Raw genomic sequence first — 14,463 nt, forward strand, 5'->3', positions numbered from 1 at the left:
ACTGGTTCTCTCTAATGTTCTGCGTTTCAATGCTGAGTACTATCTCAAAGTTCTTATTGTGTACTGCATTCCTGGAATATTCCACCATATTCTTCACAGGTTTCTTCCATATTCTAGAAGTCCCAAAAAGGAAAAGAAAACTGATGGTGATGTGGAGAAAGATCGAGAATTAAATGTTGGTGTTGTTGTACATAATATTGTTATAGTTGATAGCCAGGATGGTACTAAAAGGGATACTTGTACTGATAAAAGCGAAACTGCTGGTCTGATTAGCAATACCGAGAAACAAGAAACAGAAACCAAGCCAGAAGCTGATCCTGAAGCCACAAGGAATGAGCCTATTACAAAGATAGTTGCTGATGGAGCACAATTTGTGTATAGCAGGAAAGAAGTTGTTAGCAATGAAGATCAGGCAGTGGAAAATGGTGTTGAATCTACCACAGGGAATCCAACACTTGAGTCGAAACAGTCAGAAAACAATCTTACACGTGTTAATGCTCAGGGCGCTGAATTGGGAAATGTGGTCTCTGACAAATCAGAGTCACCTGAATCTACGTATCTTAGTTCATTTTTTAAACCCAACAATAAAATTAGATGAAACCAATCATCACTCAAATGAAGATGATGAAGAAGGCGAGATTGAAAACTCGGCTACTGATGAGGAGTATAAAAGGTATAGTTCTTGAAGGTTCTGAAGCTGCCAAACACTCCTTGGAGGAATTGGGGCAAGTATCAGGTGGAGGTTCTCACTCTGGTGTAGAGAATTCTCGTGATCATTCACATAGAATCGATGGTCGAATTGTAAGTGACTCAGATGAAGAAGTGGACACTGATGAAGAAGGAGATGGAAAGGAGTTATTTGATTCGGCTGCATTGGCTGCTGTCTTGAAAGCAGCAACAAGTGCAAGTTCTGATAGTGGCAGTATCACAATAACCTCTCCAAAGGGATCCAGGCTTTTCTCTTTTGACCATCCTGCTGGATTGGGATCTGCAAACCGGTCTCTAAGACTTGCTCCCCGAAAAAACCTGTCCAATCTTTTTATCCCTTTCTAATCTTGCAATTGGAGGCCACTCAGAGAACACCTTGAGTGAAGAACATAATAGGAAGCTGGAAAAGATACAATTGATAAGGGTGAAATTCTTTCAGCTTATGCAGAGGCTAGGTCATTCTCCTGAAGATTCCATAGTTGGACAGGTTCTATATCGGTCAACACTTCTAGTAGGGAGGCAAACTGGTGAAGAATTTAGCCTTGACATTGCAAAGAGGAGAGCTATGCAGCTTGAAGCGGGGGAAAAGAGGATGGCCTTTGCTGTAGTTGCTTGGATAGGTTTAGTTGTAATAGACATCAATAATAAGCAGCTCGTCCAACTTTGCTTCTTTCATGTGACTACTCTGGTAAACAGAACATTGGAAAATTTTGAAATTTGTTGAATATTTGTGGAATAATCAGGGATTGAAGTTCATCTCAAACTACTGTCATGACTTAATTTTTCCCGATTTTCTGAAGTAATGCCTATTGCTCTACACAATATCCCGGTTTACAAAAGGCTTTACTTAACATCATCCTGTTGGCGTGAGTTGTATATTAAAACGAAATTAGAGTAATTATAAAAAGTGGGATTTCTTTCGTTCACATGTTAGCTTAATTATAGGAGCAAATCTGTATAGCTTAGAATAGAAAATATATTCTGATATATACTCATAGGGTTGTAGGAACTAAAGAACGATTGAATAAAAAAGAAGAACTTTTTGACATGGTATCAGAGCCTAACCCTGGTACCCACCCACCCTAAACATTGCGTCTCTCACCTCGCCTACCATGTCGTCGGACTCCGATGCAGAACCCCAGCCTACTGCGTCTCAGTCTGATTCTCTCTTCTTCGAATTCACGGCTAAGATGACCGAAGCTCTTACCAAAGTCCAACCACTGACTCTGACCACCGAACCCTCTACTGCTCCGATCGGCATCAAGCTGGATGGAACCAACTATGCTTTTTGGTCCCAAGTTGTCGAGATGTATATCTCTGGGAAAGACAAGTTGGGATATATCAATGGTGATATACCACAACCACCTTTGACGGATCCAACATTTCAAAAATGGCGCATTGACAATGCCATTGTCAAAGGTTGGTTGATCAACTCCATGGATCCCTCTTTGATATGGAATTTCATTCGGTTTCCTTACAGCTAAGTTGGTGTGGGATTCCATTGCTACCACTTACTTTGATGGTAGTGACACATCTCAAGTCCATGATCTTCGACGTCGTGTGACGCAACTTAAACATGTTGGAGGCTCCCTTGAGAAATACTATAATGACCTCCAAGGGTTGTGGCGTGAGATTGACTTCCGCCGCCCTAATCCTATAGAGTGTGCAGTTGATATTCACAACTATAATCTTCTTCTTCAAGAAGACAGAGTGTATGTTTTCTTGGATGGCCTGGATGATCGACAAGATAAGATTCGGGGCGACGTGTTGCAGCTTCCTCCATTCCCTATTGTGGAGCAAGCATATGCTCACATTCACTGCGAAGCTCTCCATCAATTTGTTATGATCACTGACAGTGCAGATACGGTTTTTGGCACTGTTCTCACAACCAAAGGTCTCAAACTTGGCTCCTCTGTCCAACCTCCTACTGTGCATAATGGCAGGCATAAGTCTTGTACATCTTTAAAGGGCTTGAAATGCTCTCATTGTGGCAATTCGAAGCACACTCGTGACACCTGTTTTAAACTGCATAGGTATTCAGATTGGTGGAATGATCTCCAGTCTAAGAAGGGTCGTGACATGGGCACTAAGGATGAAGGCTCCGCTACAACAGTTGTGGCTACTGCCGAACCTCAACTCTCATTCACACCACAGATGACAATGTCGAACTCAGGTAACCGTGGTTGTGGTATATCACTATTGACTTCTGATTTGAATTGCATTGTGCTAATACTTTGCGTGGGCACTGAGACCTTATCCCCTACGTTGCAGCTGCATAATACTTTGCTTGTTCCATCCTTATCTCATAAGCTTTTCTTTGTGAGCCAAGTGACCTCTGATCTGAATTGCATTGTGCTAATGTACCCTACTTTCTATCTTCTTCGGGACATTCTAACGAAGGAGATCATTGGGCGTGGTACTAAGAGGGGGGGACTCTACTATATGGAAGACTTGAGTGTGGGTCGAGCACATCACACGCAACATACTCTTGGTGTCAAAGAAAAAGAACTCTGGCTTTGGCACCGTCGGTTAGGACATCTGTCATTCATCTATATGAAACATTTGTTTCCAGATTTATTTTCTCAGTTGAAAATTTTTTATTTTCAATGTGAAACTTGCATATTGTCCAAAAGTCATAGGGATTCTTTTCCATTACATTTGAATAAAAAGGATACTCCATTTGCTTTGATCCACTCTGATGTGTGGGGACCTTCCCCAATTACTAGTGTCAACGGCTTCAGATGGTTTGTGTTGTTTGTTGATGATTGTACCCGCATGACTTGGCTTTATTTGCTCAAACAAAAAGATGAAGTACTAGGCGTTTTTAAATCATTTCATGCTATGGTGCAAACACAATTTTCTGCTAAGGTTCAGGTCCTTCGATCGGATAATGGTGGTGAATATGTTAATCACCAATTTTGTGAATACGTTCAACAACATGGTATTATTCATGAGACTTCATGCCCCCAAATGCCTCAACAAAATGGCATTGTTGAGAGAAAAAACAGACATGTTCTTGAAACTACTCGTGTTCTCTTAATTGGTGCCCATGCTCCTACTCGGTTTTGGGCTGATGTAGTTACCACTGCAGTTCATTTGCTCAACCGAATGCCCTCTAAGGTGTTAGACTTCCAAACCCCCTTACAAGCCCTCTCTGGCTATACACCTGTGTTTGCAATCTTTATGCTTCCCCCACGGGTATTTGGGTGTGTAGCATATGTCCATCTCCATAAAAACCAACGGACTAAGCTAGACCCCTGTGCACGTCGCTGCTTATTCTTTGGCTATGCTTTTCACCAAAAAGGATATAGATGCTATGATCTCACTTCTGGTCGCATGTATATTACTATGGATGTCACCTTCGTGGAAACCGAAACATTTTTTCCACCCAATTCTCCTCTTTAGGGGGAGACTAAACAGAAAGAGCAGAATTGGACAGAATTAAATTGGTCGAGCGTATTTGAAATACATGTGGAACTGAGGCAACCAGAACATGTTTTTCCGACTACTAAACACCATGAAGATGATCACGAAGCGTTTGTTACTTCCCCCTCTACAGTACCTAAAAACCTAACTCCTGAGAATGATCCTGAGGTAAGCTCCTTCAACACAAATATCTTGGCACCTCCTATTGGTTATGTGTTACCTAACAGGCATAATCGTGGCAAGCCTCCAAGCCGCTACTCACCAGACATTAAGGGAAGAATATCAAGATATCCTATCACCAATTATGTGTCCACAAAGGAGCTGAATGAACCTCTTAAGACATTTGTGCATAAAATTTCCATGTGTCATGTTCTAACAAGGGTGGAGGAAGCCTTAGGAGATCCAAAGTGGACTCAGGCAATCAAAGATGAAATGGAGGCACTAATGAAGAACAAGACATGGAATCTAGTGCCATTACTGAAAGGGAAAAAAATAGTGGGGTGCAAGTGGGTGTTTTCCCTTAAACACAAAGCTGACGGATCTATAGAAAGATACAAGGCAAGACTCGTGGCAAAAGGGTATACTCAAACATATGGTATAGACTATCAAGATACTTTCTCACCAGTAGCTAAATTAAATACTGTTAGAGTGTTGATATCTCTTGCAGCAAATTTAAATTGGCCACTTCATTAGTTTGACAGGAAAAATGCCTTCCTTCATGGTGAGCTTGAAGAAGAAGTTTATATGGACATCCCTTCAGGCTACTCAGTGACCACGGGAACTAATGAGGTGTGTAAGTTGCAACGAGCCTTGTATGGGTTAAAACAATCGCCACGGGCATGGTTTGGGAGATTCAGCCTGACAATGAAGAAGTATGGTTTCCAACAGAGCAATGCAGACCACACTTTGTTTCTAAAAAGAACAACAAGGAAAAGTCACGGCTCTTATTGTCTATGTCGATGATATGGTCATTACAGGAGATGATATTGAAGAAATCTCACAACTCCAAGGGCAGTTGGCTAGTGAATTCAAAATGAAGAATCTAGATGGGCTCAAGTATTTCCTTGGGATAGAGATTGCCAGATCAACCCAAGGCATATTTTTATCCCAAAGAAAATATGTTCTAGATTTATTATTTGAAGTTGGATTGTTGGAGTGCAAACCAGTGGATACCCCAATTGTCCAAAATCATAAACTTGGGTTATATCCAAATCAGAAACCAACTAACAAGGGAAGATATCAACGGTTAGTTGGCAAGCTCATTTATCTCTCTTATACTCGTCCAGATATTGCGTATGCTGTGAGTGTAGTAAGTCGATTTATGCATTGTCCAAGTGAAGAACACATGGAGGCTATAATTTGGATACTAAGGTACTTGAAGTCTTCTCTAGGAAAAGGGCTCATGTTTTCTAAGAATGATCATGTGAGAGTTGATGGCTATACAAACGTAGATTGGGCTGGGAACATCTCTGATAGGAAGTCGACGTCAGGGTATTTCACATTTGCAGGTGGAAACCTTGTGACATGGAGAAGTAAGAAACAAAAGGTGGTGGCACTCTCTAGTGCAGAGACAGAATTTCGTGGGATGGCCAAGGGTTTATGTGAGGTTCTTTGGTTGAAAAGACTACTAGCCGAGATCGGTTTTGCTCCCAAGTCTGAAATGAACCTTTTTTGTGACAATAAAGCAACTACAGACATTTCACACAATCCGGTTCAACATGATCAAACAAAGCATGTAGAGGTTGATCGACACTTCATCAAATATAACCTAGATACTAATACAATCCGGTTTCCATTTGTCAAATCTGAGGACCAGCTTGCAGATATACTTACCAAAGTCATGTCAAGCAAAGACTTCCACAACTCACTGATCAAGTTGCGCATGAAGGATCCGTATGCATCAACTTGAGGGGCAGTGTTGGCGTGAGTCGTATATTAAAAGGAAATTAGAGTAATTATAGAAAGTGGGATTTCTTTCCTTCACATGTTAGCTTTTTATAGGAGCAAAATCTATATAGCTTAGAATAGAAATTTTGTAGGAATAGAAGAACGATTGAATAAAAAAGAACTTTTTGACACATCCAGCATTAGTACTCCGTAAAATCGGCCAACAATTCTACAAGTCTCCAAAGCTTCCTTGTTCTCAATATTAATGGTGGTGGCGCTGGCTCTGGTTTTGGTTCACCTTTTTTTTAGCATCTCTCTACTGAGTATTCCAAGAAAGGCGAAAATTTCATATAGGCCATGTCCCCCCAGGTTTCCCTGGGATTAAAAATTCATGAACAAGGATTTTCTGGATCATCTAAATTTTCCTGGTCATATTCCTAAAGATTCTAATGAAATGGAAAAGGGGATTTTTTCCCAGATCAGTTGGTATCTATATCCAAAACGGGATTGCTCAATCAAGTCAGAATGTGCTTGAACTTCTTCGTAAGGTGGATCAATCAAGGGATCGAAGTGCAGCATGCTCAGTTCAGTTCTTCAGATAGGAATCCATTATCTGAAATACCAGAACCAGAATTTTTTGTGGGTCTATAGGTCATCTTCAGCGAAATCAGTCCTCTGCTTCTCAAGGTTCGGTTATAACTGGCCCCTTTTTCTCAGCGATTGCCTTTGCCAAACCATTCCTTGGTTTCTCGGAGCTCCTCACAATCAGTTAATTCGCTCAACTCACATACCTTTCCTGAGATAGAAGATAAAAGTCATGCATGGTTGACATCCACTGCTCCTGTTCGGTCTTTACCTCCTTCCCGTGAGACATCTCAAAGAGAGTCAAGATATAATGAATTCTTGGGGAAAGGAGCATTCGAGACTGTATACAAGGAATTTGATGAAGTAGATGGAATAGAAGTCGCATGGGGTCAAGCGGAAATTGAGGATTTATTACAGTCCCCTCTACAACTGGAAAGATTATATTCAAAGGTTTATCTGCTGATGTCATTGAAACACGATAACATCAAGTTCTATAACTCTTGGGTTGATGATACGAACAAGACCATTAACTTGATTACAGAGTTATTCGCTTCTGGGAGTTTTGAGGCAATATCGGAAGAAGCATAAGAATGTTGACCTCAAGGCCCTCAAGAACTGGGCGAAGCAGATCCTTCGAGGTTTACATTATCTTCACAGCCACAATCCGCCCATTATTCATAGGGATTTAATGAATACAAAAATCCTGCACAAATATATAAGAAGGTTTCTTCGGGTATAAAGCCTACTCCCCTCGGTAAAGTGAGTGAACCCCAAGTTAAGTACTTCATAGAGAAGCGTTTGGTTCCAGCATCCTTGAGATTGCCCGCACAAGTGCTCTTAAAGGACGCATTCTTTGCCACAAAAAATTCGAAGGAGCCTGTTTACAATCACATGCAGTTATTCAATTCTGCGCGCAACTCATTTAACTTGCCAGAATCTCAATCCCATGGCATGGACCCGGACCCTAAGGTTGATGGGCTTTCAGTGAGCACTCATAAGCCTGAATTTGATGAGCTTGCAGTCATCCAATTTTATGCCCAATCTGATGAACTTGCCTAGGCCTGAATTGCAGCCCATGGACATGGATCCTAACTACAAGAAGCTTTCAGTGAGCACTCACGTGAAAAGCATCAGTGGAACTCCTCATTTTCCTGCTCTACAATTTGAGAGGTTCAACAAAAATAATCTCTTCGAGTTAAGAGGGGAGAAAATTGATGATAATTCAATCTCAACGACCTTGCATATAGCTGATCCATGTCGAGCAAAGAATAACCATTTTGCATTTTATCTTGATTCTGATACTGGACTTTCAATAGCTGGTGAGATGGTTAAACAACTGGATTTGTCTAATGAAGATGTGGCAGTCATAGCTGAGCTAAGGGTACATCAGACGCAGTTACTGAACAACATCCTATCTCACTGTCGGGTAATGGGGAAGAACAAAACACTCTGAAGTCTGCTCTTTCAGGAATGTCCACTAAAGATGACGCCACAGTTGCTTCAGATGCAAACGATATCAAATCTTTAGAATGCCTTGATGATGAATGCTATGAAGCTTCGGACAGATGTTGTTTCAATAGAGATCATTAGGTACTTGATCCTTATCCTTTTCCTTGTGATCTTGCACCTTTAAAATCTGGATTTCATAAAACCTTTTGCATAAAATAATTCCAGCTTTCTCTAAAAATTCCATCCTTATGAGTTTCTAGGTATAAAGTCCAGATTTTAAGAAACTTTTTGCTGTCAATTTTCTTTCCGGCATGCATTTTCATTATTTTATTTGATTTTCAACTATTTTCTTGATTTTCACAATTTTTAACAAGCATGAATAAACTTCATAGTTCCAAATAATGGGACTGATTGAATCAATTCGTGCAAAAGTAATTTGGATCTTGGTGGGGGGTCCAACATTTTAGACACCATTTCTGATATTAATTCAAATGGGATGTTTGTTTGATAATTGATTGTACTTCCTCTTTGTGAATACATGAGATTATTTTACACCTGTTATTGAGCTAACCTTGTTCCCCATTTTAGCGCTCAGTTCGCTATCCAAGTACACTCTTCATCACCTTATTTGCAAAATTCCACGAATATCCATTTCTTTGTGCGATGCACCCATGCTTGCTATTCTGTTTGATTGTCTTGATATTTGTTACATTGTTCGGTTATCTATGATAAAGTGCATGCTGGGTGATATACTATTTAAACTAACCTTTGGTATTTTGTGATAGCGCTTAAGAAGTGGTCCAGGTACGCACCCTAAATCTTTTATATGATTGTGATTGGTTTTCTTGTTGGGCATGTCATTCTTTTGAAATCACCTAGCCTACTTAAGTATCTATAATTAATCAATTAATTGCCAAATTTCCCTTAACTTAGTCAGTAAAGACCTCTTTAGGGCTTAGAGGAGTGCTACCTCCTAGAGGTACCTTCCCAATAAGTAATCTGATCCCCGAACTTAGACTCGGGTTTTTCAAAGACAAACTTTTTCCAAAAATTATGGAGTCACTTTTAGGGTTTTTCTTTATTGTTTTATTTTCCCTTTAAAATAAAAAATGAAATAAGTGGCAGCACCGACTTCTCCAAAAATTATTTTTTCACAAAGAAAAGCGAGTTTCGTCGATTGAGTGGGGATGCAAGTGAAAAGTGCGGATCCACAAAAAGCTTTTTGATTGATGAGCATGCTTCTTATGATCCTTCTGCTTATCCAAAAAGTTTCCATGTGGAAATTCTGAGGATTCACCACCAACTCTATATGTGAGAATTACAAAAACAAAGAAAATGAAGAAAAAGAAAGCTAGGCTAGGTTTCATTAACAAAAGACTTAAACAAGATATTACATAAAAAGCTTTATATAGTTCTAAAAAGACTATTATTGATATTAAAAAATAATTAAACTAAAATAATATATAACACCATCGACCCCTAAACAAGGTCCGCCAAGTGAATTTGATTGGAAAGTTGTATTAGTGGGATATGGAAGCGGGCTAGTGATTGGAATTTCTATTGGGTATTGCTTGACCAAATGGAAACATGAATGGTTTGTGAAAACTTTTGGAAGACGGCAACCAAAACGGAGAAGACTGAATTTATCTGACCACAGTTTCCTAGAAAGGTGTCTTGATCCATGTATATTTCTTCCATTGTTGGGTTTCATATTTCTTATTTTCTCTTTTTTTTTTTTTCTTACTTTGTGGTGGTGTTTTGAACTTTTGTTGTCGTTGGTGAGTGGACTGACGTTAGCATTGATCTTATAGGATGTAAAAATTACTTGGGTTTTTTTATATGTAGCAATGCAACTGAAAGTGTTGGTCTTATTACTTCTTTTATTATCCTTTCTTTCTTTTATCAAGTTGGGTGCAATGGTTGCATTTATATATACTCTTTAAACATTATTTTTCTTAAACTATCTTTTGAGTACAAATATGCATCCAATTTAAGAAAGCAGACAAACTGACAAACAACAAGATCGATATGGCCAGTAGTACTAAATGAAATTATATGTTGGAGGTACTATGGTATTGGAAGTCTTTCATTTAAAATAAGTAAACTTTAAACTCTTGAGCATCTAAGATAAAGCTAAAAGCTTAGAAGCAAGTAATAAATCAATTCTTTTTTTTTTTTTCATTCTCTGCCAATCTCTACTAATGCTTCCGTTTGGATAATATCACATGTGTGATTTATAGTATTAATTGCACTTTTTTTTGTTCTATTTATCCAATATTTTCTTTTATACTCTTCACGAAGCATGTATCATTTTTAATCCAATTATAAGATAGGTTTCATGCAATGGCCTTTCAGAGATATTATGAGATATGGAAGTAAATAAATAAGGAGCATTTGTGACAAGCATCGAGGTTGTAGTTCTTTCTAGATCTATAGCAACATAGATCCTCTTCATATGTGAACATGGTTGTGCAACCCTTGACCACAAGTCATTTGATATCTTAGATCGGATGGGGGAAGTTTCTAACACTACATATGTATGTGCTTTCTTAACCTTGTAAACATATTTTAAAGTTGTGAGGTTTCCTTTGGACTTAGAGTGGTTAATATTTACATGGTTGGGAACGACTATTATAAATGACATCAGAATCGATCTCCAATCCTAATGTGAGAATTTGTTTGACCTATAAGGAGTGTTTGTCTATTTAGCCCTACAATTCTATGGCACACAATGAGGATACTATATGTTATGTCTGCATTGGGAAGTGATTATGATATCTCACATATGATAGGGTAAAAAGTACTTATTTATATATATTTTTGGACTCCTCTTAAACTTTGAAGGTTTGTTTGGGCTTAAAGCGGATAATATCTACACAATTGGGAGTTGGTTATTACAAATGGTATCAAAGTCGATCTTCAATTTTAATGTGAGAGTTTGTTTATTCGACCTTACAACGAGTGTCTATCTATTTAACTCCACAATACTGTGAGATATAATAATGACGTTATATCTACATGAGAGTAATTGTGATATCTCATATCAAATAGGAGAAAATTTTCTAAATGTTATTTATGTATGTGCTTCTTTTGACCTTGTAGATATGTTTTGAAGTTGTGATATCTCCTTTAAATGTAGAATGGATAATATTTACAAAGTTGGGAATGATCTTAACCTCGTAAATATGTTTTGAAGTTGTAATATATCTCCTTTAAACTTAGAGCAGATAATATTTACACAGTTGGAAACGGATCATTACAAGTCATTTATGTTTGTCTTAGCATTATGTACTTAAGGTTTATAAGTTGGCCTATTGTAGGAAAGGGGATTTACCTTAGCTCACTATATGAACAAAAAAATGCTTCTTTAATTCTATCAAGCCTGCTAGATGATTTAGTGTATTGATTTTGTCTTCCTTTCTTAACAAGCTTGCTCAATTTGTTGGGAAAGTAAGGAACACAAATTGACTCTAAGTCATTTAAGAGTGTAGCCTCATCTATTGGAACTTTACATAGACATCAGCGATCCTTGGACATGAGTGGAGTCCTTGATATTGCTACCTGTTTTTTCTCTGTTCATTTCATCAAAAAAATGGTCTTTGGCCTTGCCTGCTCTTCCTGGTGCTAGTTTCTAACATTTGAATCTAAGGTTTAATATGTTACACGATCAGCTCCAATCTCACAATCAATAGACAGGGATTTGACTTGAAAATCATATTAATGGTAACTGGAGACCGAATCATCTAACCACAGTTTCCTGGAAAGATTTAAATCAGTGTTTCTTGCTTCATACCCTAGCCCGGACTCAATATTTTAAATATGTGGTAAGGGGTTGCTGTGCTTTCGTAGCCTAGTTAAACTCCCAAAAATGAAAATGTTTGGTTGTCAATTATTCTCAAAACATGGTTTTAATAATTGCTTTAAAAACATGGTATTTTCTAAGAATATATTTTAACTGTTTTTGTTGTTTTCACTTGTCTCTTAGAATGGTTTTAAAAAGTAATTATATAAATATGGAGGATGATTAACAATAAACCACCATAGGTCAATTAAAGCTATTTTAAAAAAAAAAAATAGAAATATAGAAAATAAGTTGAAAATATTTCAAGTTTGAACAAACTTTTATTCTAAAAATATGATCAGAGAATTGTTTTTGAAAAATATTGTTTGTAGAAACTGTTTTTAAAAATTGTTTTAAAAAACTATTTTTTGAAAACTACATTTAAGAAGAACTTTTTTTAAAATCTGTTTTAAAAAATATTCTTACATTTTTATGTTATAATCCCAATGGAATGTGTAGGCAGTTAATTTGGCCTATACCTATAAAAAGTTTTTACCTTTGGCACTAAATCTTGACAAGGGCTTTTAGTGTGGAAAAATGGATAATTATTACATCCATTTTAAAAAATAGTTTTTTATGAATGTCCTTTTAACTTATTTAAATGATTTTATTAAGTAAATAGATTCAAAATCAAACAAAATTTGACATATAGGATTTACTCATTTTTTAAAATAATTTGAAACCTTAAAATTAATTTAATTAAATACTTAAAAGTCACAAAATTTAAAACTATTAAAAAAAAATCATTAACCAAAACTTATCCTAAATGACTTTGCTAGTTTCTTAAAAAACAATTTATCACTGCAAACATAGCTTAAATTTTGCTAAAATAATGGAAGCCTAGAAAATTTACCTCTAGACATAATCACGAGATTTTGTGTTATCCACGTATCACAATTCTTTATGAGTGTATATAATAACTTTATCCCATAAAGTGATGAAAACACACAATTTTATAAAAGATCCTAAAAGTTGTTTACCTTATATCTTTTCCATTAATAAGATGTATATTTTGATAAGGGAGTTGGCTGATGGACAACTCTATCTTTTAGTCTCTAAGAGAGATAAAACTGACAAATGAAGTGAAGTGTTTAAGGGAGATATCTCTTATGATTAATATAGGCCACTTAAATCACTTATCATGTGTAAATTTATTACAAAATTCTGAAATGAAGTGTTTAAAAATAAAAATTAGGTGCATATGTTAGGGTTGTATTGGTCATAGACCCTATTTAGCAACTGTTATTGAAAACAATTTTATGTTCTTTAGAATTAAAGAAAAAAAGGAGAACATGTTTGACAAAAGAAATTAAAAACTTGGCATTTTATCATTTAGTTGTTATCCCATGGCTATTATAAAAAATAATTACACAAATATAGAGAATAAGTAAAAATAAAGTATTATAAATAAAAATTAATTTTAAAACATATTTAGAAACATAGAAAACACATTAATAACATTTTTTCAAGTTTTTAAACAAAATTTTGTTTTACAAAACATCAGTTTTCAAAAACCATTCTTCAAAAATGGTTTTGAAAATGCTTCCCACACAAAGCTTAACTTGAGGAAATGCAGAACTGTTATCATTCTCTATCTTTATATATTGGAACCTTAATTTTATCTTGTAACTTTTTATTTATTTAATAATCTAGTGACTATTCTAGATTTAGAGATAAAATTATTAAGAGAACTCCTATGAAAAGTACAGGGTTGGAATGCACCAAATATAGACTAGGACATAGAACCAAATCTCCAAACAGGTATACCTCCACTGCTGCCTTAGAATTCCAATGGGATATCATGGATTAACAGTTGAATCATTTACTCCAAACAGAATTTTCTCTTTCCCAAATAGACTTTCATACATACACTACTTCTGTCCATTTGCTGAAGTCTTTTGCCGTTCTCTTCACGTTTGCCGCTTGAACTTGGAAAAAGAGTGAGCATGACTCCAAATGGAGTCAACTTCTTTTGGAGTTTTTCTTATAAGGCCCAGCATTCTTAAATGAATTTTGGCCATTAATTCAACAACTACAAAGAGGTCAAGGACGTACACTATTTTTGTGGTTGACTAGCTTTCTCCCGGTCTCATCGCTTGTGGAATTTGGGCTCCACCAGAGCTTCTATCAAGTCACCAATCTAAGAGAGAGGTGGTTCATCAACTTAAGCCAATGCAGGTCATATAATAAATGGAGATTTTGCTTAATGGAGCCCCTAAGCCTAAGGATAGCTTAAAAAAACATATCAATCAATCTATATGCAAGCAGATATGGGGTTTGAAATCCCAAGATATTCGTGGAATGATATTTGTTGGTTCTCAATGACAAGGATGAGCAAATTTCCAAATCCCATAGAGCGACTCCAGAATTCCAAGGGGCTTTACCGGCTCAATCTTTCTAACAATGCTCCGGCCCCATCCCCATATGATAACCAGGCATTCTTAACTTTTAAAAACATTTAATGATACCCTTGTTGTCATTCTCAATAATTTTAGATATTAATTAACAAATTTAAAAACATAAAAAAAAAAAAAAAAAAAAAAACCATGGGTAGGTAATAAGAAATT

The 14,463-nt window shown here is 36.7% G+C and overlaps 1 protein-coding gene across 1 annotated transcript; it reads left to right on the top strand.

Moving 5' to 3' along the window:
• The first annotated feature begins 6,546 nt into the window (after positions 1-6,546).
• LOC117926001 (probable serine/threonine-protein kinase WNK4) lies at positions 6,547-8,059 on the top strand. Its single transcript, XM_034845096.1, has 3 exons — positions 6,547-6,660; positions 7,288-7,502; positions 7,621-8,059. Exons 1-3 carry the CDS (start codon positions 6,547-6,549, stop codon positions 8,057-8,059), a joined length of 768 nt encoding a protein of 255 aa, XP_034700987.1.
• The last annotated feature ends 6,404 nt before the right edge of the window (positions 8,060-14,463 follow it).

Source organism: Vitis riparia, chromosome 12 (genome assembly GCF_004353265.1).
Source record: "Vitis riparia cultivar Riparia Gloire de Montpellier isolate 1030 chromosome 12, EGFV_Vit.rip_1.0, whole genome shotgun sequence".
In the NCBI taxonomy this organism is placed as follows: Eukaryota; Viridiplantae; Streptophyta; class Magnoliopsida; order Vitales; family Vitaceae; genus Vitis; species Vitis riparia.

What these genes read in the sequence shown, in the direction of transcription:
- LOC117926001 (XM_034845096.1), top strand. Translation starts at nt 6,547, where the DNA reads ATGTGCTTGAACTTCTTCGTAAGGTGGATCAATCAAGGGATCGAAGTG. An exon ending in TACCAGAACCAGAATTTTTT is followed by an intron (nt 6,661 to 7,287) that starts GTGGGTCTATAG and finishes CATTATTCATAG; the next exon opens with GGATTTAATGAATACAAAAA. An exon ending in CCTGTTTACAATCACATGCA is followed by an intron (nt 7,503 to 7,620) that starts GTTATTCAATTC and finishes GAATTTGATGAG; the next exon opens with CTTGCAGTCATCCAATTTTA.